The 27,227-nt window shown below is 43.4% G+C and overlaps 2 protein-coding genes across 3 annotated transcripts; one reads left to right on the plus strand and one right to left on the minus strand.

Moving 5' to 3' along the window:
• The first annotated feature begins 1,983 nt into the window (after positions 1-1,983).
• sesn4 (sestrin 4) lies at positions 1,984-14,665 on the plus strand. Of its 2 annotated transcripts, none has more exons than XM_053428450.1 (9): positions 1,984-2,191; positions 8,918-9,115; positions 9,308-9,490; positions 9,640-9,885; positions 10,749-10,863; positions 11,054-11,178; positions 12,020-12,186; positions 12,305-12,449; positions 12,719-14,665. In XM_053428450.1, exons 1-9 carry the CDS (start codon positions 2,117-2,119, stop codon positions 12,806-12,808), a joined length of 1,344 nt encoding a protein of 447 aa, XP_053284425.1. In that variant the 5' UTR covers positions 1,984-2,116; the 3' UTR covers positions 12,809-14,665. The 2 variants fall into 2 exon arrangements, with proteins under 2 accessions (XP_053284425.1, XP_053284426.1); XM_053428451.1 differs by lacking the exon at positions 1,984-2,191 and adding an exon at positions 5,249-5,572.
• On the minus strand, positions 14,237-24,299 carry foxo4 (forkhead box O4). The gene is made up of 3 exons (XM_053428449.1): positions 22,689-24,299; positions 19,610-21,237; positions 14,237-19,120 (listed from the first exon to the last, which is right to left on the minus strand). Exons 1-2 carry the CDS (start codon positions 23,130-23,132, stop codon positions 19,636-19,638), a joined length of 2,046 nt encoding a protein of 681 aa, XP_053284424.1. The 5' UTR covers positions 23,133-24,299; the 3' UTR covers positions 14,237-19,120; positions 19,610-19,635.
• Between the last annotated feature and the right edge of the window lie 2,928 nt (positions 24,300-27,227).

Here is a 27,227-nt window from a genome sequence, read left to right on the forward strand (position 1 = left end):
TCTCCTGAGATAGAATTTACGCAGCTCTGAGCTTATTTTTGACCAAGTGCCAGCACAATCTTAACCTAGGACCTGGTAAGAAAAAGCAACAAAATCCAAGAAGAGATTCTCAAGAGTAACAAACTCAAATGAGCCTCACGACTCCTGCACTCCCACCGAAAAACAACATGATTCGAACCAACGCAATACCAAGACCTCTGATAAAGAACAAACGTCCCATTCATTAAGACAAGAATGGAGTGAATAAGCTCATAGAAAAAGCAACAAAGCAGAGGGTCAATCAAAACAGCCTGAATGCAGTGGTCAGTCGTGGACATCCCATGGCGAGAGGGACTGTTTAAAAGGCTTGTTATGTGTTGAGATGAAGATACAAGCACTAGAGGATGCGTCTTTACTCTATTGTGTATCTGCACGGTCACAGGGAAACTAAGACTTCACTGTCTCCAGGTTTACTTTTGTATGACTTGAACGCATATTATCGTTGGGATCTATCTACAGTTTTACTCCGGTTATCTACCTCTCGCAGCTTTGAGACGTCGGCTATCAATACATCTGGAATCCAGTTGTGTTGCTGCTTCAGCCACAATATAGTCCAGTGTGAGAGTTGCATTTCATACTGGGTTGAGGTCAGAGCTCTGTAGACACAAGTCAGATTCTTCACCCCCAAACTGGGAAGAAATTGATTTGCTGCCTGGTTTTCACGTCCAACAAATAGACACAAAGAAAAACTGACTGTGACAAACAACAAACTGAAAACAGAGAGCTAGAACAGGGAATGCAAGTTTGCGCCCAAGTACAAAGGTGCCACTGTATAAATGTACAAATGTAGTACAAAAGTACTAGTGGGCTGATATGCAAATGCACAATGTAGTGCTGGCAATGCATGTGAAGTACTGTCTGCCATAAAGCATCTGAATAACTGGAGGGATGAAGGAGACATGAAGCTTCTACGTCCTACAGCTTGAAGTCCAGAAACGCCGACCTGAGGCCAGTTACTCTGGAGACGAATGTCCTGACAAGCACACGATTGTCAAAAAGAAATAACTTGTCATGGGCAGTCGACTCTTGTTTCGTGTCTGTGAAGGAGCTTTGTGTTGTATCAGAAAACAAAAATCCTGAACGTGTCAACAGGGTCATGTCAGCTGGAACATGGAGCCTTGGACTGAAAGGTCAAAAGATGTCGACGCGGATTTTAAAAGACTAAAACCAGCTGCAAGCAAAAAAACATGACAATGTGCACAAAAAATACAAACTGTCTACCAAAGCAGGCCCACATGATGGAAACAGCCTCTAGTCCATCTTGTACTGAAGCAGTGAAAGTTTTCAATAAGATCAAATTATTTAGTTTATGTTATAAAGTGCTTGTTTCTTCATGAGTTTTAACTTTTCTCCTTTTGCTTTACTAAATGTTTGTTGTGTAATAAAGGAAATTCATTGTCTGTAGAAAACCTGTTAGAAATCTGTTAATAAATCTAGTTTCATAAGGATTCTGTTCTCCTCCAGTTTGAGGACTCCAGGTTTACACTGTGTAAACTTATCTGTGCTGTTTGTGTTGTGTCTGTACTGTGTGTGTGTGTGTGTCTGTCTTTGTTGTGTGTCGGGACTGTGTGTCTATCTGTGCTGCTTGTGTGTCTGTACTGTGTGTGTCTGTACTCTGTGTTTCTGTGCTGTTTGTGTTTTATCTACTGTGTTTGTACTCTGTTGTGTGTCTTAGCTGTGAGTCTGTGCTGTTTGTACGTCTGTACTGTTTGTGTGTATGTGCTGTGTTGTTCGTTTGTGCTGATTGTGTGTGTCTGTACTGTGTGTGGGTCTGTGTTGGTCTGTGCTGTGTGTGTCTGTGGTGTGTGTGTCTGTTGTTTGCAGATGTTCATTAGCATTTAGACATGGAACCTTCAGTCCTCCCGGCTCCGCCCCCCTGCTCTCTGATTGGCCGCACTGTTACCGGAGCTGTCAGCTCTGCTCGGGAAGCTCCGCTCGGCTCAGTCCGCTCCTCAGCTGCTCACCGACGGACTGACTGCGGCCAGCGGCAGCCTCTCTGCCTTTTGTTAGCCGGGGGCTGGAAGGAGAGGAGAGACCGACAGAGCCGCATCCATGCAATAGCGCACTTTGTAGTAAAATGATCATCTGTACGAGTAAAATGGAGAGAACCCAGTTCCCCCTGAGAAGCCCATGCCAGCGAGTCCAGAAACAGGTCGGTACGAGCTGACGTTGTTCCCCGAGTTCCACAGCGGAGCTAGCGGCTAACCGAGCAGCCTCCATTCATTTGTCCCAGCGACTATTTTATACCGAAGAAAGGAGCTGCTCTCGCTAGCGGCTCTTTTTAACAGCAGTTTCTTTGAGTTTGAATTAAAACCTTTCGGCAGTAAACAGTCTGTGTGTGACATTAAAGTCCAGCTCAATAGTTTGGTCAGTGTCTGAACTTTTTTTTTTATGAGTAACGTTACAGAGTCAACTAGCCAACAAGCAAAGTTCTCCTCTAGCTAGCTCTGCCCGCAGTTTGTCTCCGGCGCTATGAAAACACAACTAAACACCAATGTGTGTATCGTGATTCAATCCGTTTGGACAGTTTCCCTTATTGTTCCCCATTCAGGGACATTTTGCACTTTCCGTTCCCAGCTGGAACAAAAGTCCCGTCGAGCTCGTAGCGATCCTCCACTTTCAGCCGCTAACGTTACGAAGCCGCATTAACTAGTTGTGTAGATGAGAACATTTGTGTGATTGTTCCTCTTTCTCTCTTGTGCACCGTGTGTTTTGTGGGTTTAACGTCTCCGCTGCAGTGACAGCGAAGCGCAGAATCTGCTTTTGTTGTTTCCTCCAGCGCTGATCTGAGAGATTCATCTGAATGTGGCGAAAAGATCTGAGTTTTTAAACACAGATTGATTTTAAATGTTGTGGCCCAGTGATGGAGGAGGTGGCTGCAGCGCGAGCAGGAGTCTGTAGGTGAGGATGACATCATCCGAGGATTTGGGACAGAAATGTCATAAGTACCGCGGTGACATTTATTCACTTTATTAGATCTAAACCCCCTCCGGGTGACACAGAGGTGGATGTACGGGTTTAATCCCCGGAGGACTGACGCGGGATGGATCCGCGTTCGCCGCTTGCCGTCCCGTTTAATGTTGCCCACTTTTATTGTGCTGTTATTGCTGAACTGGACTGCCAATCAAAGTTGTTTTTCTCATCTGTCGCTGCTCTTTCACTTTGCAACAGAAGGGGGGCGCTGTGACGCGAGTGCACTCCAGAAAGACGTGTTTGCTGCAGATTAGGCTCCAGAAATTGAGCAAAACAGGGAGGAATGCAGGCAGCGAGGGATTCAGAGAGAGAGGAAAAAACCTGCAGCCCGGTTACAGGTCCTCGTTCGTGTGTTCTGTCCCCGCCAGCACCTCCGTCCCTCTATTTGCTGCTCATCCTCACTGTCATTCATTTGGCCCTCGCTGCCCTGCTGTTGCATTCGACTCCACACTTCGTCTGTAACTGGCGACGAGCAGTCAGTAACATTATCGCATGGATAATGTAACGCGTGCGGGGCCACATTCGTGGTGTTGCAGAGGTTAACAACCCTCTGAGTTTCCAGGAACTTGCAGCAGTTGCCGATCAGATCCCAGAGCTGTCTGTTAAAATAAACAGGGGATACATGTTGTTGCATTTAAGCTCCAGCAGATTTGGGCTCTTTAACATGTTCGTCTTCCCCTGGGCTCTACCTGCCCGTCGTGCTGTTTTCTGACAGGTCCGATCACTCATCGGTTTATGTGGATGCAGTGTTTTTGTTTGTCTCGGTTGTGTTGTATGTGCTGTCCCACCCAGAAGCCCCCCCCCAACCAACCAATACCCTCCTCCTCCTCTCAGACACCTCTTTGGGCTGCAGCTGGTTTGTTGTGTGCTTCTCCCTGAGTTCAGGTTGCAGAGCCAAAATCAGCCCTGGCTGCTTGTGTTTCCTGTGATTTAAAGAGGGGGGCAAGGGGTGTGGGGGGGGGGGGGGGGGGGAAGAGTAATGTTGCTTGGACGCTGGTGCATGATAAGGATGGACCCCCTCCAGGCCCAATCGGAATGCAGATTGAATGTCCCTCTCCTGTATCTGCAGCCGCCCCCCTTCTGCAGCCCACCATTACTACCACACACACACACACACACACACACACACACACACACACACACACACACACACACACACACAGACACAGACACAGACACTACATGCACACATGCACGTCTCATCTCGAGCTGACACATTTACCCTTGGAGGACCGGTGGCGTAATTTTTCCATTTCTTTGTGCCACCGTGCTCCTCTGCTCTCCTTCATGTCGCTGCTCGCACAGGGCTGCTGCTGATTGGGTTTGTCACCCTGCCATCAAAGCCAGTCTTTGTCTCCATTTACCTTTCTTCCCCTCGCTGACGTCACCTCTGTTTTTTCATTTCATCCCTGCCTCTTGCTCCTCGCTGATCAATAAACAAATGACCTCTTCTGTGTTGGGAGGGGAGATGGTGTATTTTTTTTGAATGTCAAATGATCTGCACCTGTGATTGTTAGTGAACAGCCCCCCCTCCCCCCCTCTGTGAGGTGTTGTTTAAATCATCTACAGCTGGCCCATAAGTTAGAATTCATCTTGTGATTTTAATACAGCAGCTTTAATATCAACACAGCCGTCTCGCTTTTCTCACCCTCAGGCTTGTGTTTGACTTGAGAAAAACGACTCCCTTTCAAAATGGGCTGCTTCTGGGCATACTGTGAGCAGGATTAATAGCTCCATGTGCAGGAAGCCTTTATGATCCTGTGCTTCAGGAGACGTGTTTGCATCTATGCAAAAACCAGACTGGGCTTTGTAATACCACACAGTCACCTAAATGATGACGTGTTCCTTTTTGTTTTATATATCCACCCACACGTGTTTGTTACCAGCCTTTTCTCTTTCATACGGGTGGTTTTTTTTTTCTTCATGTGGGTGGACAGTAAGAAGCATATCACCTTATCATAAGTGCTGCTGCTTTCGGGGCCTGTTTTCAGACAATAGAGACAAAGAAGTGAGCGAAAGTGTCTGGACTTTTTGGCAAAGGATGTCTGCCTAAACCTAAACCCCTGGTGTACATTAATCACAAGTGCTGATTAGTTCTAATGAGAATGAATTCATGTGTCATGGATCACTGTACTAAATCACTGAAACGAAGATGGCTTCTCTAAATCAGTCCAGCAGCTGTGAAAAGGGGAAACGAGATGTGTTTTTGATGATGCGGTCTCACCTTTTCATAAGTCCTGGGTAGTTTTCATTCTGCGTCGTCAGAAACACCGAATCTATTGTTTTGAACAGGAGGCGACGCTGAGCTTTAATTTTGCTTTTGTTTCAAGGTTGTCAGCAGACTCGGTTAAAAGCTGGTTGATGTCTCATTTCCTGCCTCACAGCTCCTCAACATCAGTTGTTCCTCTTTCAGTTTGACTTGTCCTGCGTTATTTGTTCAGACATGTTTCGTGGGATTGCACTTTTCTCTCAGTGATTGTGTGATGCCAGAATGGTGCGGTCACTTATTTCACTAGTCACAGCTGTAGATTTTTATAGTTGCTGAAGACTGACAGGACCAGTAAGTGGAATCGTATGTCTGTGGAGATTTGGTGTGTCTCTCTGTTTGGCTTTTCTTTTTGTATCTGTGTTTTTCCTCTTGATGACAACTGCAGTGTGTTTGTTAGCTGACAAGGAGCTACTGTACAGATAAGCTGGAGGAGTCAGAAGTCTGTGCCTTGCTTGGAGACACTTCAGCAGGGAGCACAGTGCTGTGCCCAAGTTCTGTCACCTGATTGTCCCTGATGTCGCTCTTTGATAAGGTTTTTTTATTGGGATCATATTCTTCTGGCTTTTCAGGAGTGACTGCTGTCCTCTGCTTGATCCTTATTTTTTTCCTCACACCTCTAATACGTCTGTGGTGCAGGTCTGAAACCTAAAAGTCGAATATTTCTATTGTTCTGAATTCATATCCTTTGATGTGCTGTGATTCTGAAACTTACATTTAGTTTCTATTACAGCTGCAACGGATGAATTAACATAACTAGAAGTGTTCATATTTCAGTTACAGTTTCTTTACTCTAAACTGGGGCTCTTTTTGTAGCAGTAGATTAATCGTGATAACTCCAGAAAAAAGTGAGAAATCTAAATACTGTTACATTCATAAGCCGATTTCTTTACGCTCTTATGTACACTGTTGTGATTATTCTGTAGTTTGTCCTACTTGTGCACATTTTTCCATCGTCAAATCTGATGCATAATTCATATATATCTTGGCCTCAATTTTTTATCTTGAACAACCAAATGCAAGTAATCCCTATCAAATGATTAACATCTTCTCAATGTTTTAAATATATTGTATTCAGGTTAAGTGTATTTATCTGCATAAAATCACAACTACTGAATTCAATTGATATTTTTCATACATCATTGTAAATCACAACATACATTCAACAAACTGAAGAGTGATTTTTTTCCACACGGCTCATTCACATTCAGATGTAATAATCTGCTAATGTCGCAGTCGTAGCTTATTCTACACAGACAGATAGAGAAGTAGGACAGGTGGTATTTTAAGCACTCGGAGCATGTTTTCTGTTCGGTGAAGGATTCTGAAACGCTGGATAGTTAAACAGTCTTCCTCTCTTGTTGGAGCAGTAACCTAGATTCTGCAGCGCAACATGCTAATCAGTAGCTCTTGTGTTTGGAGAGAGATACTTGTGCTCTCGTCAATAGCTCTTTGATTGGCAGGCACCTGTGTGCTCTACGTTCGCTCCACGCCGTGTCCCGTGATCCTCGACAGGCCAGAGCGGCTCGGGGTCTGTGTCCGAGCCCGTCTCATGTCGTTCCAACTCCTGCTGCAGACACACTGCTTTTTTAACACCCCCTTGTTTGAAAAGAGTCTTTTCTTATAGGCTTTTTATAAACAAAGATTAGGGCAATATAAACATCAGTGTAAGACTCAGGATTTGTTTAATATGCACTATGTTAACATGTCTTTTGAGATCTGAGCATGGGCCCTTATGTAGGTCAAGAGGTGGAGCCTGTTGTAGGATCAGGAGGAAACCCTCATTCGCTGCAGGCAGAAGTGAAAAATATCTCATGGAGCAATCAGCCAGATAAACATGGTGCCGAATGCCAAAGAGCTGCTTGAAGGCCCAATAGTCACCGTTTGCTCCGACTGTCCGTCACACACGTTAAAGACACTCTGATTTGAGCAGAATGTAAAGTCCTCGACAGCAGCCTGTGCTGTTTGAGGAAATCTTGGTCAACATTCACATGGTTCAACTGGGAGTGAACCATTTGGCTTTGATGGTCACTGTGCTCTCAGGTTTCACGTACAGAGGAACTGAGTCCTCTCCCGCGGTCGAGCCCTCCAACACGTTTGCCTAGAGGTGAATGTACGGCAGCAAGAGCGGTGATAAAGGGCCGTTACCGAGGAGGGCCAGTCGGCTTCCCTCTCCACACGGGTCTGTTTCTCTTGGCCTCCGGCTCGTCCGCCCAGACGCTTCCATGTTTGTGTGTTTGGACTCATTCATTTCTTTGCTGCTGCAGCGTTTTCCCTCTTGAAGGCCTCCTAAGCCCAACTTTCACATTAGTTCCTTCATCTGTGGTTCCTCCTTGCATGTAAATCCCCCGTTCAAAAGACAACCATGGTTGTTTTGTTTTCCTTGGTCTCAGCTTCGGGCCGTTTTTTTTTTTTAAGGTTTCTCATTAGTTTTGTTTCACCAAAGGGAATTCCTGTCAATGCATGGTACTTCATCTACATTTTATAATAACAATACGGAAGGGGTGTGTGTGTGTGTGTGTGTGTGTGTGTGTGTGTGTGTGTGTGTGTGTGTGTGTGTGTGTGTGTGTGTGTGTGTGTGTGTGTGTGTGTGTGTGTGTGTGTGTGTGTGTGTGTGTGTGTGTGTGTGTGTGTGTGTGTGTGTGTGTGTGTGTGTGTGTGTGTGTGTGTGTGTGTGTGTGTGTGTGTGTGTGTGTGTGAGAGATCCCAGTTGTGCACTGTTGTTTGCTTGTTTTATTCTGAGAAAAAAAATAATGTGAGGAATGCTTTTACTTGCCAGTGGCGCCGCTATCACAGTGTCATGGCTGCTGCTCTTCCAAGAGTCCCGGGCTGATTTAAAGGCTGGAACATAAGTTCAGACCAAAGCCTGGTCTGAGTCTGTCCACTGAAACTTTCTTCCAAGGGACTGTCATCGCCCTGTTAGTCGTATTTAATCCAATCTTATTCAACATAAAACATATTTTATGTCTGTCACAGTATCTTGAAGGAATACATTTCTTAATCATTGCTCAAGAATCGCAAATCCAGTGGAGACTTTAATAACTCACTTGGGACTATGACGATCTGGCTGCATGTGTCTATTCTGTTTTTATTGATTAATCTGCTGATTACTTTTCAATTACTGATTAATAGTTTTGTTTGTGTGACAACTTCAAACTGCTTGTTTTTTCCAACTAAAATACCGAAAGACAAAGATTTTTGATTTACAGTGATGTAACAAAGAAAGGCCGAACATTTTCAATCTGGTGCAGCATATTTTGGGGATATTTCTTTCTTGAAAAAATGACAAACAAGATAAAGATTACAGAGCTACAACTAACAATTACTTTTTTATAACCAATTTATAATGTCAAAAATCAAAATTTATTCAGTTTACCTTCATATAGAATGAAAAACACCATCAGATCCACATCTGATACGTTATAACCAGCCTATGTTTTTCCTTTTGGGTAAAAACAAAACCTGATATGATATTCGAATCCTGAGATAGTTTCACTGATTGGTGAGTTTTCAGCGTCACTGGCGACAGGCTCAGCGTCACACACATATCTCAGCTTGCACTGCTGTAACAAAGAGCTTAATGTTTTCTCCTGTGCCGTCAGATACTGAGCTCCCTCCTCTGTGTCCTGCTCTCTGTAGGTGGTGGTGAACGGTGAGAAGGAGCGCGTGTCACTGCTGTTCATGAAGGCTCTGGTCAGCAGGGGGAGCGTGGATGCGGTTTTCCAGCAGATGGCCTCTCACCCTCAGTACTTGGAGAGCTTCCTGCGCACACAGCACTACATCCTGCACATGGACGGCCCTCTGCCGCTGCCATACCGCCATTACATCGCCATCATGGTCAGTGAATTGTCGGCTATTGTTACTGCAAAACCAGCATATCACCAGTTGTCATTCTACTGTACCTGTAGCAAAACCTACAAATAGATATACTTTCCCCATCTGTTATGGCAGCATTCATTATTTGCATTATTCAAACATAAAGAATAACATCCTCTAATATTTGAGTTGTCTGTCTTTTGTTTCCTCCAGGCTGCTGCACGACATCACTGCAACTACCTGGTGTACCTGCACTCTGCTCAGTTCCTGAGGGTGGGGGGGGACCCTCTGTGGCTGCAGGGTCTGGAGGCAGCACCACCTCGCCTTCGCCTCCTTGCCCACATCAACAAGGTGCTGGCCCACCAGCCCTGGCTCATCGCCTGCTCACATATTCAGGTACAGCAATGCAAACCAAAGACAAAACCGCACACAACAAAATAAACAACAACTTTAACAAAGACAGTGTGAACATATTGTGATTATTATCCTTGAGGTGTTTAGTTGATTTGACCTGTGAGACCCTGATCTCTGTCTCTCCCCTCCAGACCCTGCTGAAGTCCGGCGAGCAGTGCTGGTCGCTGGCGGAGCTGGTGCAGGCCGTGGTGATCCTGGCCCACTGCCACGCCCTCTGCAGTTTTGTGTTTGGATGCGACACAGACTCGGACTTTGTCCCTCGCTCCAAATCTCCTAACGGTACCCCCCCGACCTTCTGCCCCTTTGATGCTGCCAACGGCAACACCAACGTGCCTCAGTCCCTCGCCACTCCCTCTGAACACAAAGCACGACGACGGGTGAGAAACCACACTTGTATTTTATTAAGTAAACATCACAGAGAATTACAGAAAGATATACCGGCTGTTTTGTAAAGACATTTTTTGAATTTCATTTGTCCTGGTTTCTTTAATGTTGTGTTTATACATCATCACACATGTAAGCTGTGGAAATAGACATGAGGGTTAATGTTGAATGGAATTCTATTTGAACCCTTTTTTTCGGCCTTCATTGACTAGCAAGACAAATTTAAATAAATTATAAAATTTGGATTATTACAACAGTTTGGTTTTATCATGATTATTTTAATCACTATTTGGGATATTATTTACAATTATTGATAATTCTATTAGTCTACAACATGTCATGGAGAAATTTCTAAAATACAAAACTTTAAACCAAAAGTAAAAAAAAAACTTAAACATTTTAACACAATGATCGGAAACAGGGGAAATGGAATTGAGGCTGAAACCAGAGGAAGACACGACTCTAACACTTAGAAGAGCTGTTGATTCATTTTCTCTCCATCGACTTATCAGTTAATTGACAAATATTTTCAGCGTAGTTGTAGATTATTTTCTAAGAGAATTTTAGTGTTCAGGTTCTTCTCTGCCTAGGATAATTACATTTATGAAGATATATATATTTTATTACACTAAAGTTTGAATAAACCAATCTCAGGGAGTGAAATGTGGAGTTGAGCAATCGTTTTTTTCTCTGTATGAAATCTGATGTAGCTTAGTCTCATTTAGGTTTTTAGAACTAATCTATATAAATATGAGATAACAGGAAATAATAAATATATTAAGAGGTTATTTCGTGGCAGAATCCATAAAGGTTGATTTAACTTCATCTGTACTTTGTGTGGTGTTTGTGTCGACAGTCTCTTGACTCCAGTTGCGACATGGCCTGTCTAAAAGAGAGGATCCAGAAGTCTCAGGAGGAGCGTGAGAAGAGAGAGGAGCGTCTGCTGCAGACCCAGACACTCCAGCAAACAGGTACGTGATTGGCTGGCGAATGCAGAGACAAACGAACACTGCTCTGATGTGCCCACTGACTGCGGGAGGGTCATCTCGACTGTTTTAAATTTAGATCACATGGTGTGAAACTTGAGCAATTACCACTCATCGGTCACATTTATTGACACATTCTCTCCGCCTCCTTTGCTTTCATCGTTTCTTTTTTTAGACCTGGAAGAGGAGGAGGAGATAATATGCTTTGCAGACCCGTCACGGTTCATCACAGACCCCAACTTCTGCTACGTGGAGTTCGCTCGGAGAGAGGAGGACCACTTCCAAGTATTCAGAGTTCAGGTGAGGACACTTTGCACGAATCATCAGACAGGTGTTGTTGTCAGTAAACTTTGTGTGTGTGTGTGTGTGTGTTGTGGCACTTGAGGCTGTAGCCACAGGGAATATTTGCCCCAGATTTGAAGATTAGATTAACACACTTCTAAATCCAAAGTATCGGATTACAACCCGTCACCTGAGCAACCGAACAGATCTTCAACATGATACAGGAATTTAGATTTACTGTCAGTTCATGTACAGTCAACCGACATGTGTAATATAAGCCTCAGTCCCATGTCTGGTAGAATTTACGATGTTTCTATGTTTGAATGGCCGAGTTCCAAACTGCACCGGTGACACAGTCGACACAGAGGAGACCGCCGCGGCCAAATTCAAATGTAAATTAGGTTTCTATAATCAGGCCCAACGGCTCAATCAATATTGATTTTGACGTTTTAACGCACTTGTTTGGCTCCGGATCTCCAATTTATTCCTGGAGGGAAGATTACAGATAATCATCGGAACCACGAGTTAGTTTTTTTTATCCCCTCAAATATTTACAGTTCTTCCTTAGATATTAATGAACACAAGGCTGAGTTTTTAGATTTGTAACTGTATTCTGGTAGCCAGTTGTTTAAGATAAGATAATATAAACGTTTATTAGTTCCACAACAGGATCATTTGCAGTGTTACGGCAGTGACAGTTAAGTGCTATTAAAGTCACTATATATTGTTAAAAACATATATCTATATATATATTTCCCACTTTACTTGAAAAAACAATTCCAATAACATCAGAAACTAGGTTAAATTGTTTGAACACGTCTCAAACAGTAAACATGTTGTTGTGGTTTTGACTCTGTAGGACTATTCATGGGAGGACCACGGCTTCTCCTTAGTCAACAGATTGTATTCGGACATCGGGCACCTCCTGGACGACAGATTCAGGAGCGTGACCACTCTCCCCTCGCTGCACAGCTCCGACCTGAAGAGGGCGATCTGGAATTACATCCATTGTGTGTTAGGGATACGGTGAGACACCTTTTATTCACCTGACAACAATTAAAACACAATTTTTACACCTACAAAACTCCTACTTTTTTCATTGTAAATTGAATCAACAATCTTTTTTTTCATTTTGCGGCCACAGCTATGACGACTATGACTACGGTGAAGTGAACCAGCTGCTGGCGCGGGATTTAAAGCTGTACATCAAGGCGGTGGCCTGTTTTCCAGACGCCACCAAAACTCCAGTGTGTCCTCTGAGCTGGGCTCTACTCAAACCTTCAGAAAGGGTAAGGAAGAGTTTTGTTTACATGGACTGCATGGGGGTGCAGTGGTCACCTCACAGGAAGGGGGGACTTTCTGTGGAGTTTACATGTGGGATTCCTCCAGGTTCCTCCACAGTCTAAGACATGCACATTGGGTTTAGGTTGATCGGAGACTCTATATACGTCGACCCTCAAAAGGACGAGTGGTAGAGATATCGGCCCGGCTGGCTAAACGCAATGTTCCACATTAATTAAACACCACATGTTAACCCTCTGTGTGTTTTCTCCTTCAGATACATGTGAATTTGCTCATCATGGAGGCGCGGCTGCAGGCGGAGCTGCTCTACGCTCTGAGAGCCATCACTCAGTACATGATTGCCTAAGTGCTCGGAGAGGCACCAAGTCGAAACTCTTCACCGGTACCGAGAGACCCAGAGACGCGAGGACGAAGACGCCACGGGACGAGAGCGCCACTTGGAAGGACACAGCTCCGTTGTTTTGTAGCTGTGCCTCATGAATATGCTTCTCTTTTCCTCAGAGTTAATGTATTTCTACCATAGTGTGCCACAGTCCCCTCATCCCCCTCCCCCCCCCCTCCTCTTTCTGCAGACTCCTGTTGTGACGTCCTCCTGTCAAACATCTTGACTCTCAAAGATAATGTGCAATTATTGACTAGCGTTGTTTTAATTTGTACCTGTTATGTGTTCCAGCTCAGTCTGTGAGAAACCGCTTGGGTGTAGCAGCGTGTTACAGTGGCCAATATTGTCCTTTTTGAAGTTGGATCAGTCTCCTTTACTTTCCCAGAACATATCTCTCTGTACAAGTTGAATGAATGTCAGCGGGAGACCAGGGCCTTTGTTTTTGTTGTTTCTTTGGACAATCCTCGTCAGTGTTGGACGACAGTACACGGACTGTGAAGGACGACCATTTTGCTCTCCCCAAGCATTTTGTATTAATGCTGGTCAAGAACACACACACAGTGACACTGCTGGAAGTTATCACATCACTATAGTTTCTTTTAATAAGCACTTTTTAAAACTTTATATATTTATAATGCAAGGTAGCTTGTTAGTAGTGGACATTGAGTCACACAGTGTGTGGGTCTGATGCCTTTTCTTTGTCACTGTATGACATGTAACAAACATTTTTAGACTGTTTGTCCGGAAGCTTTCAGACTTTTGTGCTCAGCTGCAGATCTGAGCGAAGTTTCTTCTTGATCCAAGAGATTTCAGTGAAAATTCTTACTGGAAGCATTTTGAACAATGAATGATTTGACACAATTTACGCCTGAGGAGAACATTAGTAACTGAACTGAAGTGGCCAGTGAGCTGTTTCTGCCAGTTAGAATGAGGCTGAGCCAATTGCAGCATGATTTGGTTTTTTTTGCACTGAAATGCTTCAGAAATGATCAAATACTGACTTTCAGACCAAAGGTCATTAAGAATAAAGTTAGTGATGAATTGGCAGGTGAAAATGGCGCGGACGTAGATCTGCACTGGTCGTGAGTTGAGGTTACGTTCAGATCTTTGCTTTGTGCTAAAGCTTTTTTTGTGAGCTGTATCAAAGCCGAAGTGAGAATCCACGGTACAGTTTGCAGAGAGGAACAATGTGCAAACCAGTTGTTAAGACGATTTTCTTTTCTTTGTCTTTTCTTTTTACAGTTTTTGTAAACGGTAGAGTTCTTTTCCTGTTTAGTTTCTGGGTGTGACGGTAGGACCCGCTTGTTGTGCTGCAGCCTGGGTAGACGTAGAGGTGTGTCAGACTGTTTTAGAGTTAGACATTAGGTTTAGATTAGAAAACAGAAGTGCATATCAACTAAAGCAAAGCGCTGTTAATACAGGTGCCTTCAGGATTAAACTGGAGTGCAGCTGAAGTGGAGGGCTGTGACTCCTGGAGTCTGAATGTCGGCTTCGGTTGCATCTGGGCCACGCCGACACCTGACAAGTGTTGTTTCCCACATGAATGAGAACTGTGTTTTCTTACGGTGGTCGGCGCCATTTCTGATAAATATTACAGCTGTGTATGCCTGTTTTGTTTTTTAAATCAGAAATCATCTACGAGCCCCAGCAACTCAGCGAGAGCCTTTGACACAGATGGATGTTTAAAAAAAAGTTCAACTTTAGCTGAATTAAAAAAAATGGACAATTAACTTAAAAAAAAATAGAACAAATGAAAAACAAAAAAAATGTTTTTTGAAAATGTGAAGAAATGTTTTCTATAAAGATGCTTTATGAAAATAACTGCTGCTTCCTGTGGTCTTTTCTACAAGCTTCATGTTTGTACCATTGTAGAAATCACACGATCCTATTGGTATTGAATCACTTCCTTACTGTTTAGAATGCCTTTGTATTTTCACTCATTTAAAATCCACTAGTGGTTTCTATGGATGTCATACATTCTAAAATTAACTAAAGGCCTTTGAAGAAAGCTTAAATCCTAGACTAACACATTGTCTTTCAGCAGATTTGATCAGAGAGTCTGGCTGCTGCCTTTCGGACGAGCTGTAGACTGTCGGCTCAGGCCGGTGAAGGAGGAATTGCAATAATGCAAACAAAGGAGATGACGGCATGAATGAAAATCTGGTTCTTCTGGTTAAAAACACGCTGAACTTTGAGTTTCCCCTACGATTGGTTTTGTCCTTCAAACACATTGTGGGGACGGAACATGAAATATTTAAAACGTGGAACTCACGTCAAAATATTGATTATTTAAAGCAACCTACATTTTCATTTTAACAGTAACCTCTCTGTCTTGATATGCAGACGAACAAAATACAGAAAAAACAAGTGAAATTAAAACTTTATTTCTTTTAATCTAACCATATTTGCAAAAATTTGATATCATTTTTAATATATTTAAATAACAGTAGCTGCTGTAGCTGTGTGGTTAGATCATAGACTGGGTTAGATGAATTCTTTGCAGTAGTATTCATGTAAAGCAGCGCCCCCCAGTGGCAGAGCACCATATCTGAAGCATCAAAACTCAATTTGCACTAACAACTCAGACAAAGTGGGTCAAACAGTTTATTGAATTTATTTCTGCTGTTCAGAACTGTTCGTCATCGCTGGCTGACTTTACAAGGAGTAAAGAAAAAACGAATGAGGGGGGGGGATAACAACTATCAACAATTAATCAAAAATCATAAACATAATTGGCTTAACCACAAACTTATCCCTGCCCGCCCCAACCTCCCCTATGGAAATGAAAATAAAAAAACAACCCTTGCCGAATACTAAAAATACTGTATCAAATGGGGCAAATTTTTAATTTTCAAAGCAAAATACAGGAACTAATGGCTACTTTATAAGGAAACGGAGGGAAAATATGTAGATAGTTTTAATTACTTGGAGGGGGAGATACAAGGGGGAGTCATAATACCGCATCTGCCTTTTTTTTTTAAGGCGGCAACAGTAAACTAGAGACGTGAAAGCCTGCTGCAGCTGATTCTCACAAACCAACCACCTTCACATGCTGCGGTCCGTCCTATCCACAGTTAATAACATCTCTGACACCTGACCATTAGTGAGGAAAAACACGGGGGGGGGGGGGGGGGGTCTGTTGCACATACAACGTCCTAAAATAACATGCTATGTTTTTTAAAATAATAAGAAAATCATGCAGATTTAAAAAGCTGGCCCTTGGTTTTCAGATCGATTTAAGTGACCAGGTTGGGGGAAGGTAATTATATACTGAATATATATTTAAAAAAAACATAAAACAAAAGGGAAAGGATCTTGATTGTGTTCTGCAACGACAACAAATCAAGATCCTTGCGCTGAATACAGAAAATTCAAAGATTCAAAAGGCCCTGACTTGCACCCACTGCGTCATGGCGTACTCCAGGTTATGTCACGGAAATGACGTCTAGCACCAAAAATAAAACACAATACACGTGTGGAAAAACGAGAAAGTGCTTTGTATAAATCAGAGGCTAACGTATTCACATAGCTACAGTGAAATGATGAATATTAGGAGTTTAACTGTTGGGATGTTATTTCTGATTCACAGGAAACCTGACGGTTATGAACAAAGTCTTTACATACAAACTCAAAACACAAACTTTTCAAAGGGGGAGATCACCAAATAAAAGTCCTTAAGGTGAGAGAGACATCCTGCTACAGAGTAACATCATGCTATAGTGTTTTAAATGTTGGCAGTCCCAAGAAAAAAAAAAAAAGAACGAGGGACAGGATAGTGCTGATAAATGTGACTGGAGAGCGAGAAGAGGTTTCTCTAGAGAAGGAAGTGAAACGTGAGATCAACAGAAATGTCTCCAGCAAAAACTAAAACAAAGATATTGGTTTCCAGTCTGTTGTAACAGAGTAAAATTAACATTTCTTCTTTTTTTTTGCTATCATCACGTTTTCTGATTAGATCTGTGCGGAGTTGTTTTTCTTCTGAGCGACCCTGAGAGGTAACGGTTGCATTAGTCTCGTTTTGAGATGAGAAAGTGGCACAGGCGTTTTTTACATCGTGCCACGCTTCAGCCCAGATTTCTTTCAATCGGATCCACGACTGATGCTATAAAATAATGAGGCAGAGAATCAGGAATTTTTAAATGGTCAAGTATTGATGCGTCAGATTTCACGGTTACAGGCGGCGTCTGTTGCTAAGCGTATGTACACCGAGATACTGTGTCAGGCCCAAGCTCCCTAACTGCCATGCGATTGCAAATATTAGTGTTCCTTTGGTTATGTAAAAAAAAAAATCTACATCCTTTACAAAAATAAAAGTATAGAAAATTACTGTTAAAAATGATCTAAAAATGGTTCCTCCAATGTAAAAAAAATCATGTGTCATTAGTAATATATTCATACGTATTAATATCTCATTTATTACCTCCATCTAAATTGTATATTAAAACTATAATCAAATATATTTTCTTTTTTCGTACATCTCACACATTGAATTAACTTCTTGAATATTAGAGCTAAATAATTAAAGTGTGAGAGGATTTCCTGACGTGAGGCCCCCACATCTCCGTCACCCCCCCACCCCTAGACAAAATATCAGGAAAATGTTAAATAGCAAAAACCTTCAAGAAGTGATTTTTCAAATTTCCTTCAAGATTTCATTTTGTTCTCCTGATAAATCTGCATAGCGTGTCATCATGTACATGTGCAATGTGTACATTACATGTTGTATTGTTTTTTTTATACAGGATTTAAACTCTTTTATAATGAAATGGTACAACCGTAACGTGTGTTCTCTTAGTTTGGGGTCCCTGTGTCGCAGGAAACCTAAGTGCTTTGAAAATGCACAGGCTCGAGGGGAAGAACATAAAACAGAAGGAAGAAGGAAAATTAAATCAGGTAGACCATTCGACAGTGGAGGCATATTGCTGTTTAAGACAATGTAATACTTGGCCAACCAATCACTCGCTGGCAAATAAATTTACCCTTGAATGCCCTGTGTATGTCACAAATCACATTTCTTCATTTTCTTAGTTTAACTGCACATCAGGAGTTAAAAAATAAAAAAAAATAAAAAATAAAAAACACCCTCTAACTCACGTCTATCTCACCACACTGGATTGAAAAATGCCAAACTGCAAAAACATAACCTCTTAGGTGAATCGCCACATTAGGGCTAGGCGATTTAACAATACGAAAAATTATCGCGATGCAATGTTCTTCAACAGCCACATAACAAAAGTTCATTATTTATCAATGTGATGCTTATGCATTGTGCAGGCCTGTGAGAGGTGGAACACGTGTCATCGTTTTGAATGGTCCACCTCAGAATTGTGAAATATTTCTCTGTTCTCTGTTTTCTGCCCATGAACAAGAGCCACAGTTTCATTAACTGTCAAACAGGAGTGAGAATCAGTCTCTAAACTTGGGATAAACAATAATTGGATGTTTATCATGATAACTGTTGATTTCAACTGATATGAAATTCAACATTTTTTTGTTGTATCGCCCAGCCCTACACCAAAACAAATAAACTTGTAACTCTTTCCTCTAAAGTGAGAAAATGAATCGTACGTATGATCTTAGCCTCAGCACACGATTGGGCCAGACGTAAAGCCGCTGTTCAATCAAACATTTTTATATCTCCTGTCGTCCGGTCTTTACTTTTCATCTCTTCACCATCGCAGTCACGTGATGTCACGGAGGACGATATGTTTCCTCGGGAGGCGATCTGAGCTGGTGCGGCAGAGTAAGTGCACCTCGCTCAGCCGATCAAACAGCATCTGGTCTGGCAAGTCATGCTATGCAAGTGTCGATGGGGAAACTGGCCATTTCTCCAAAGACGCACAGTCCGTCGAGTCTTCAAAACCAAACCCATCGAGATCGGCGGGGAGGGGGGGTACCGTATCGACCCTAAAGCTATTGTGGTGAAACACAACTGTAATATGAACCCCCGGCAGGTGGGGGCTCGTGTTCTGTCTGTTCACTCTAAAAACATTATTTCACATGTCTTAAAAAAAAGAAAAAGGTTTGAATTCAAAAGGTAAAAATGGCTAGCAGCCAAACTGTTGCAAGTGTTATTATAAAAAAAGAAAAGGAGAGATTTTGTGCATAGTAGCCTGCGTCATCTCCTCCCTGTCCTCTGCAAGTGTTGGCACAGGACATGAGTGAGGTCTGGTTTAGTCCGAGGGAAGTGTTGCGGTTGAGAATCAGCCATCGTGAGGGAGGAGGAATGCACCGGTCGTGTCATATTGTGAGGTCATCTTCATTGGAGATCAGTTCCTGCAAGATAAGACGATGATGAGAAATCTAACATAATCTTATTAAATAAATAACAATTCATTTCATGTGCTTATCTGTAAACCAATGAATGTCAAAGAAATTCTGAAATGTTCAGTTTATGATGATATTTAACGGAGAGAGAAGCAGCAGGTTTTCACGTTTTAGAAGCAGAACATTTATGAATTATCAAATTAATATTAATGTAGTTTCTTGAGCCAAAGTATAATTTTTTCTAGTAATTTCCGATTCCAAAATGTACTGATTTACTGTTTTTCTTGTAATCTAAAGCTGTACATTTTAATATCTTTTAGTTTTAAAAAGATGAAGAACATCCTCTGGAGTTTATACCTTGTGCTCTGGGAAACGTTTTTGACATCTTTCACTATACTATCATAATATACTATACAAAAAAAATCTATAAACAGTAGATGATTAGATAAAAACAAGAATCATTAGTGTGATGGAGGAAGCTGGGAGCGATCAGTTTACCTGGCTTTGCGTTGTCAGCCGAGGAATTAGCTGGGGACCCAGTTGTGAGCGGAGCCCTGTGTGGTGGCCGGCCCCGCGTAGCTTTGGCCTCCGGGCATGGGGTCAAAGTTGAAATCAAGTCCGTCTCCGTCCATGAGGTCACTGTTGATGATGTAGTCCACGTCGCAATCCAGGTTTTCCGTGAACATGTCCATGTCCAAGTCTGTGGGCAGTCGGTCCTGACCGGCGGGGAAGCAGGACGGAGCTCCGAACTGAGCCATCGCCTGCAGGCTGAGGCCGGGTCCTCCATGAAGAGAGCCCAACGCTGGCCCTGCGGCGTGCTGGGCTTTGAGAGCAGAGAGCTGTGACGGGTCTTGAGACATACCTGAGAGGATCATCCCCAACCCCATCTGAGAGTGATGCTGGTGTTGCTGCTGATGATGCTGCTGCTGCTGCTGCTGATGCTGCTGCTGATGATGCTGCTGCTGCTGCTGTTGCTGTTGCTGCTGCTGATGTTGCTGCTGCTGCTGCTGCTGCTGCTGATGTTGCTGCTGCTGCTGCTGCTGCTGCTGCTGTTGGAGAAGGTGACGCTGCTGAGGCTGCATCTGAGCCTGAAGTGCCATGGGTACCACGGTGTTCGGCTCCAGCCCCTTACCCAGCAGCAGCTGATTGGGTTTGGGCCTCACACCCACCACAGATGAACCCAAATTCATCAGTCCCACCCCTCCGGGACTAGGCATGAGCGGGTCCACCTGGGTCATCATGACATCACTCGGAGGGGGGGAGTCAGAGGTGAGCAGGGCTTCCAGACTGGAGGGTACGTGGGTGCTGTAGTGGCTGGTACTACGAGAGCTGGAGCTGGACATGGGGTTGAAGAGGGAATTGCTGAAGGTCGTCTGCTCTTTGCTGCTGGTTCCGCACTGAGAGATGGAGGTCTGGGTCCCAGTGTGGGGGGGGGCCTGCGGGAGGCTGGATGGTTGCAGGTGATGGAAGGAGGAGAAGCTGGAGCCCCGGGGCAGCAGGGTGGAGGCGGAGGGCAGCGGAGTGGGAGGTGCTGGTGGGGCTGTGCTGGGACTGGCCCCTCCCTGCTGCCCGGTCATCAATGTGAGGCCATCAATCAGATCCAACTCCTCCATGAGGGTCTCGGTGAGGGTAGGGGTCAAGCTCCTGGACGCGTATCTTCCCAGCAGTCCATCCTCAGGCAGGTTGTCGTCTTCTTCTTGTCCAGGAGCGATGGGGGACAGACGTCCGCTGAGGGTGCTGGCATTAGAGCTTGTGCGTGGACGGAAGGTGGTCCACATGTCAGCGTCATCCAGGCTCCCGCGGGAGGAGGGGCTACCGCTGTTGACCCCCCATTTGGGAAACTGTTGGGACGAGTTAGGGCTGTCTGCACCTCCTGACCCCGTGCCGCCATCACCTTGCAGCGCCCCTCCAGCACCAGCTGCTCCCGCCAGCTTCTTGGTCTGCTTGGCCCTCATCCGACTCTTCAGCAGTTTGCTGCTGTTGTCCATGGAGGCGGCTCGGCGTCGAGGAGCTTTCCCGGTCTTCCCTCCTTCTGGGTTGAGCATCCACCAGGAGCTCTTTCCTGTGGATTCATTGTGTACCCTCAAGAACTTGTTGTGGAGTGATAGGTTGTGGCGGATGGAATTCTGATAAGAGGGAGAAGGAAAAACAAGCAGATTAAAGATAGATAGACACACTTGGTAATAGACATACTTAGCCACGGCCAAAGTGTAAGTGATTCTACAGAAATTAAAACGTGGCACATCTCAATATAATATAGAAAATTAAATTTTCATCACAAACTGTTATGTACATATTTTTTTCAGACCACCTATGAATGTTTACATTTGTCTTGTTGGGACACACTGATTAATTTAACATCCTAGATACATTAGAATACATTATTTCTCCTGTAATTGCCTCGCTGCACTGACTCATTGTAAAATCCATAATAGAATCAAAAATTCTTCCCATCGACCAAGTCTTTAATGGTCAGACTCCAGGCACTTACAGACTGACTTATGGTTCCTGTCTGCAAAAGTAGGGGGGGGGGGGGGGGCACCCTCACCACGTTTACTTTCCGTTTTGCTGAAGATCTTAGTTACGGCTGGCTCAGGTGTGATTGAGACTTCCCACAATGCACCTCTCTCCTCTGCTCCTTCTCCAGCTGTGCACATTCATATCCTCTAATGAATGATACATTTGATATCAGACCACCTCCTTCCACTATTACAATCCTATTATTATAACTGTTAAAGATTTATTGTTGTTATTATTGGCCTTGTTTTAGTTATTGTCTTAATATTATATATGTTTATATGGAACCCCCACGTCCAGCTGATTTAAGGCCCGCTCCCTTTGACAGAGATTTCTTTCCTTACACCTGCTCATTGTGAAAAGTGTGCTGGGATAACTTCGGTAATCATTTGGCAGGACATAGGGTTAGGGTTAGCTAACTTGTGTTGATACATTACACTGAACTAGTCAACGAGTTGACTAAAAGAAAATGAGTTGCCAACATTTAAGATAATCTTTAGAATTGTTATTTCGGTGATTAAGTTACCTTCAATCAAAAATGACACAAAAAAAATCTCAATTACTTGTTCTTAATTGTGAGAAAGTACTTTTCCTTTGCTTTCCGTTAAATTAAAGTTTGTCTGACAAATCAAAACATCCATCGTCGCCTGTAGAATAACCTTAAACTGCAGATTCATGAATGATGGAAATGATGCATTGAAACAGAACAATAAAATGTCCTGTCACCATGCAGTACAAATTAAATAATAATAAAAAGTCGTTCAATTATGAGCAGTGAATTCACCACAAAACAACTATGCAAGAAATAATCATAACGATGAGGATGTTATATATGATGTCATATACAGATATTGGTTGTTGTGTTTGCTTTGATATTTTCTAATAGAATGTATTTGTGTTTATTTAACAAGACCAAACAGATCAATATAGTTGTATACAGTTACTTAGTCTTTCACGTGTAGTGATAAAACATCTATGACTTATTCCAGCATTACAGTTAATCTTGTTAAATGATGCAAACACACACACTCACTCATACAGAAAACACACACTCACTCACCTTCCAGCCTGCTGAGCTGTTGCTGTCCCCTTTGTCCCTGAAGTAAGGCACAGTCTTCACCATCCACTCGTAGATCTGGGCCAGGGTCAGCCTCTTCTCGGGCGAGTTATCGATGGCCTGGCTGATCAGGTCCGCGTAGCTCTGGTTCCCCCACGCGTTGCGCCGGGACGATCCTTTGCGGGGCGTCGCGCCGGCTCCGCCCACTCCGGCTCCGCCCTCTGCCTCTGCCACCGCCGCCTCCGCCTTCTCGGGCTCGGACGTGATTTGCTGCGGCTCGGGCTTGTCCTCGTCGGCGGGCGGGGTGCCGGCGGCGGACTCCGTGCCATCCGCGCCCTCCGGTTTGACAACTGAGAGGTCGGGCCTCGGCAGCGGCCACGTGCAGGAGCGGGGTCTGCTCTGCGGCTCGAAATCTGGGTCAATCGGGGGCACCGAGGACTGCTCCATGGCGGCGCGCTGGGTTTCCACTCGACCTCAAAGACGGAGTCCACTCAAAACCTTTACCTTCGAAAAGTTTGAAGTGAACTCTGAGGCAGGAAGATCCGTGAAAAAAAACTAAAAACTTCCCGACACAAAAACAAGATGCTTCACCCACCGAGGGGCCTACAAGAGAGACCTAGTAATCTGGACACACCAATAGCCTCAGTTAATCCTCAGATTGGAGATTAGGGAACCCAAATAATCTCCTTAATAGTAACTATCATAAACCTTCCGATTTATATAGAATGAAGGAGGCTGGGACGATGCCAGTCTCTTTGTTTGAATGAAATAAAAACAAAAGTGGCTGAGTGAGGATGAGCAGCACAACATCTGGATCTATGCAGATTTAGTCTCTGCTGTGGATGAATTAAACAATCAAAGAATTTACATGATATAAAACAAAGCTATTCCTCTAAATTAAAACTTAAACTATATAATTGTCAATGTTATAATTTCGAAATAGTATATTTGAGCTATGTTTAAATAATAATTTAAGAGAGATACGTAGGAAACTAACTTTAATATTAAAGTTAGTTTCGTACCAGATTCATCAAATTAAATATAAAATTCCTGAATCCAAACCCAGGAGGTTGGTGTATTTTACTATAAAACCATAAAGGTTACAAACAGGGATTAGCACGCGACTGTCCGTCTGCACTTGTAAACAACGTGATGTCTGCGCTCCAAAACACAAAATACCTCGAGTCAAGATTTATTTTTCTTTAAATCCTGAAACGACCCGCAGACAGTCAGAGATCAGTCCGGAGGGTGCTGGGGGGGAAACGGCAGATTAACCGAGCAGCGGTTGTGTTCATCGAGTGTAAAAAGAGTAAAAACAGCGCAGTGGCCTGTGGGTTAAAGCGACCAAACACGCGGAGAAGTCAAAAGAGGGAACCCGGATGAAATCAAACCCACGTCGCCGGTGGTGGTTTGATAGAGTTCGGCTGTTTAAAGTGTGAGGAAGTGGATGGAAGAGCAGTGAGAGAAGTCCGTGCTTCAGGTCCGCCACATTGCGGACAGGCGCATGTCACCATCTGCCATGTTTCTACACACTCCTGCGGCGGCACACGATGCTCGGAGAGGCGCTGTAGGAAAAGCCCTCCGTCGACCACGGCCCGCGGCTCGGCAGAGCCTCGTCTCGGTGATCGCGCTCCGGAGCGGATCCCCCCGCGGGCTGGCTGAAGCTGGCTGGCCTCCGGAGGTCTGTCGGCTCCCGACGCCGCACTTTGGAAACGGCACGACAGCCTCCGTAACGTTAGCTGCTCCGAGCTCCTGCTACTCCAGAGTTTACAATCCGGGGAAAAGTCCGCGAAAAGCCGCACGCAACTCCCCCCAAGTCCCCGCGTTTGACGAGCGGTGGGTCCGGCGGGACTTCCTGTCGTCGTGAGGGTCCAAATATTTACTCCTCCGCCGTCTTTTTCCCTTGTTTTGTTTTGTTTTGTTTTGACTCGAGGCGAAGACTCCCTTCTGACGTCTGTTTACCACTGTCAGGCGGCGCGCACTGCGCATGCGCCGAGCGGGATTCTGGGAAAGCGAGTCATTCACGTGACAGCGCTCAGGCGTAAACAGCGGATCCGCCAGGCGTCGTGTACCTGTCGTGGTCCATTATGTAACCGTTTATGAAAGTGTGCTAAGCCGCAGGTAAACTTAGGTTATTTGCAGAAGGCTATTCGCGGTCACACGTGGGACAAGTAGGCCAATTAGATATGGGTTTGTAGTAAAAGTCTACACTTCAACAATGTAAAAAAAACTACAAGTTTGAGTCATTTGACTCAAGTCAAAGTACATACCTGATGTCAGAAGCTTTAAAAGTATTTAAGTACCGACCGAATTTCGAACCTGTTGTAAATTGTACGTCTATTTGTGTGAAATTCCTAGTATGTGTACTCATACTTAGCAAATAAAGCTGAAATGCAGATCTAATATACTTCACATTTAATTGATGAATTCATATCTTGACAGTATCTGTTGTTCGTAAATACTATTGTATGTACAGGTTCACATTTATTTATACTAACACTGTATTACCTTTTATATTATTACTGAATAAACACAAACATTGTATAATTGAGGAACACTACCCAGTGATGCGATTTAAAAATAACTCAGTGTCTATATAAAGGTCTGAGGCCTTTGCCCTGCATTTTGTTTTAGTATTTTTTAATTTTGAATTAGCTGTTGACTGTTGGATTCTCAGAACGTGTGAGGTTTTCTGTATCGTGTTTCCCTGCGATGTCACGATTGCCTTCTCGGCATCTGTAATAGAACTTTAACTGGCCCCCGTGTTGTGTATTAACCTGTGTCAGATTAGGTAACACTGCACTACACACATCTTGTGTAATTCATAGTTTACTATCACTGCCAAGCATTCACCATAACCCTGCTACTTTTTCACTCATTCACAACTTTTCAAGGCTGATTTCGTAGTAATTTACTCATATTATCAATGAGCTTTTTCTGTAATAATTCCTCCTTTTCACACTGGACATTTAAAGTTTTTTTTTTTAAACATTTGCCAATTTGCTATAGGAATAAGTACTGTTTGAGATTTGACAAGATTTCTCTTCACTTCTATGGATTTAGGCGATAACATAAAGATTTACTGCTTTATATGAACCATTTGTCTTGAGAATGACTCAGTTAATTAATCATAACTATTTCCTTTTGAGTCTGCCAGATACCAGTGATTCAGAGCTGACCTTTTTTTTTTTTTTTTTTTTTGCTTCCTGACAGGAATAGCATGAATAGTGCAATTATGTTCAGCAGATGTGGTAAATTTGAAAACAAAAAACATTCTGAAACTTAAGCTGCTATTGTCAGGTATCTAAAGTTTTTCCAGTTTTCACTGAGGGGTTTTCTGAGTAAGTTAAGAAGTAGCAGCTGTATGTTTCTTACAGTGTGTGCACAATTATATTATAATATGTTATAAACCATTTTTGTACTTTTATGGAGCTCATAAAGTTTAAATCGCCAAAGTTAATTCCTGCACTGTTACTCATTATCTGAGTCATTTACTAAGAAGTGGTTGGCTTCCTGTTGAAAACATTGTGGTGGCTCCAGCTGTCTGACAGCCAGGTGTGGCCCCAGATTTCTCTTTTGTGCTGCTATGACTAACGTTATAACCCAGGGTGTGGGATTAACATCAGGAACCAGAGGGCAGGAAACCATGCAGGAACTAGTCAGGACCCACCACAGATCTATGATATTTGGTTGCGGTGGTCTCCTCTGTGGTTTCAATGCTGGGCTTTTACACCCATTTCCCTACGGCTGGATCATTGTACTGATACACAAGCTCCGGTGATCTGGGCCTGACTTGATGGAAATTATGTTTTCTTAGGCTCAGGTTGAACAGGGATACACTAACAGCTGTTGAATTTAAAGTTAATGAAATCCATGCTGTATATTTAAGATGAGGCTGTTTGAAAATAATTATAATTGAGCTATACAGACAGAACAAATTATATAAAAAAGATAATATCAACAAGCATGAAGCAACTGAAAAGCCATGGGCCTGCAGCTTCTTTTAATGGAAGCAGGAAAACCTCACCGGTGAGATCTCAGTCTATTCTTACCTCATCCTATCCTCCTGTTTCACCCACTTGGTCCACTGCCACAGCCTGTGCAGTACAGGCCCACATTTGATAACCTCGTCAAGCAGGATTAGTAAGCCTTGAAAGATCCACGTGTATTCAACCTTCTGGAGGTTTTGTCTGCCAAAAATCTGTAACAATATATGGACTCCACTATGTGTATGTATAAGTACCATTAACTCAGGAAATGTACAGAAGTATTCTGGGCAAGATATGAATCAAATATCAAGAGTGAATGTACTCTTTCTGCAGAGAAGGGGCCTCTGTCAGTGATTTATTGTTTTTATACAAGATATTAGATTATTGATGAAGATGCATGAATGTGTGAGCAGTATTTAACGTTTACTTTATATAGCTACAGTTTGTTAATTTAGTCCGGTGGTGCCCAGACTACGGTTTGAGCCCTCCTAAGGGAACACAAGAGAAATCTGACGGGTGTTGACTTGACAAACGTCTGCGACCGCGGTTTTCT

The sequence above is a fragment of the Pleuronectes platessa genome, chromosome 8 (genome assembly GCF_947347685.1).
Source record: "Pleuronectes platessa chromosome 8, fPlePla1.1, whole genome shotgun sequence".
Classification (NCBI taxonomy): domain Eukaryota; kingdom Metazoa; phylum Chordata; class Actinopteri; order Pleuronectiformes; family Pleuronectidae; genus Pleuronectes; species Pleuronectes platessa.

Coding starts and splice junctions, on each gene's coding strand:
- sesn4 (XM_053428450.1), top strand. CDS start 2,117: ATGATCATCTGTACGAGTAAAATGGAGAGAACCCAGTTCCCCCTGAGA. Junction 9,491..9,639: donor TCGCCTGCTCACATATTCAG/GTACAGCAATGC, acceptor TCTCCCCTCCAG/ACCCTGCTGAAGTCCGGCGA. Junction 12,450..12,718: donor TACTCAAACCTTCAGAAAGG/GTAAGGAAGAGT, acceptor TTTCTCCTTCAG/ATACATGTGAATTTGCTCAT.
- foxo4 (XM_053428449.1), bottom strand. CDS start 23,132: ATGGAGCAGTCCTCGGTGCCCCCGATTGACCCAGATTTCGAGCCGCAG. Junction 21,238..22,688: donor ACAGCTCAGCAGGCTGGAAG/GTGAGTGAGTGT, acceptor CCCTCTTATCAG/AATTCCATCCGCCACAACCT.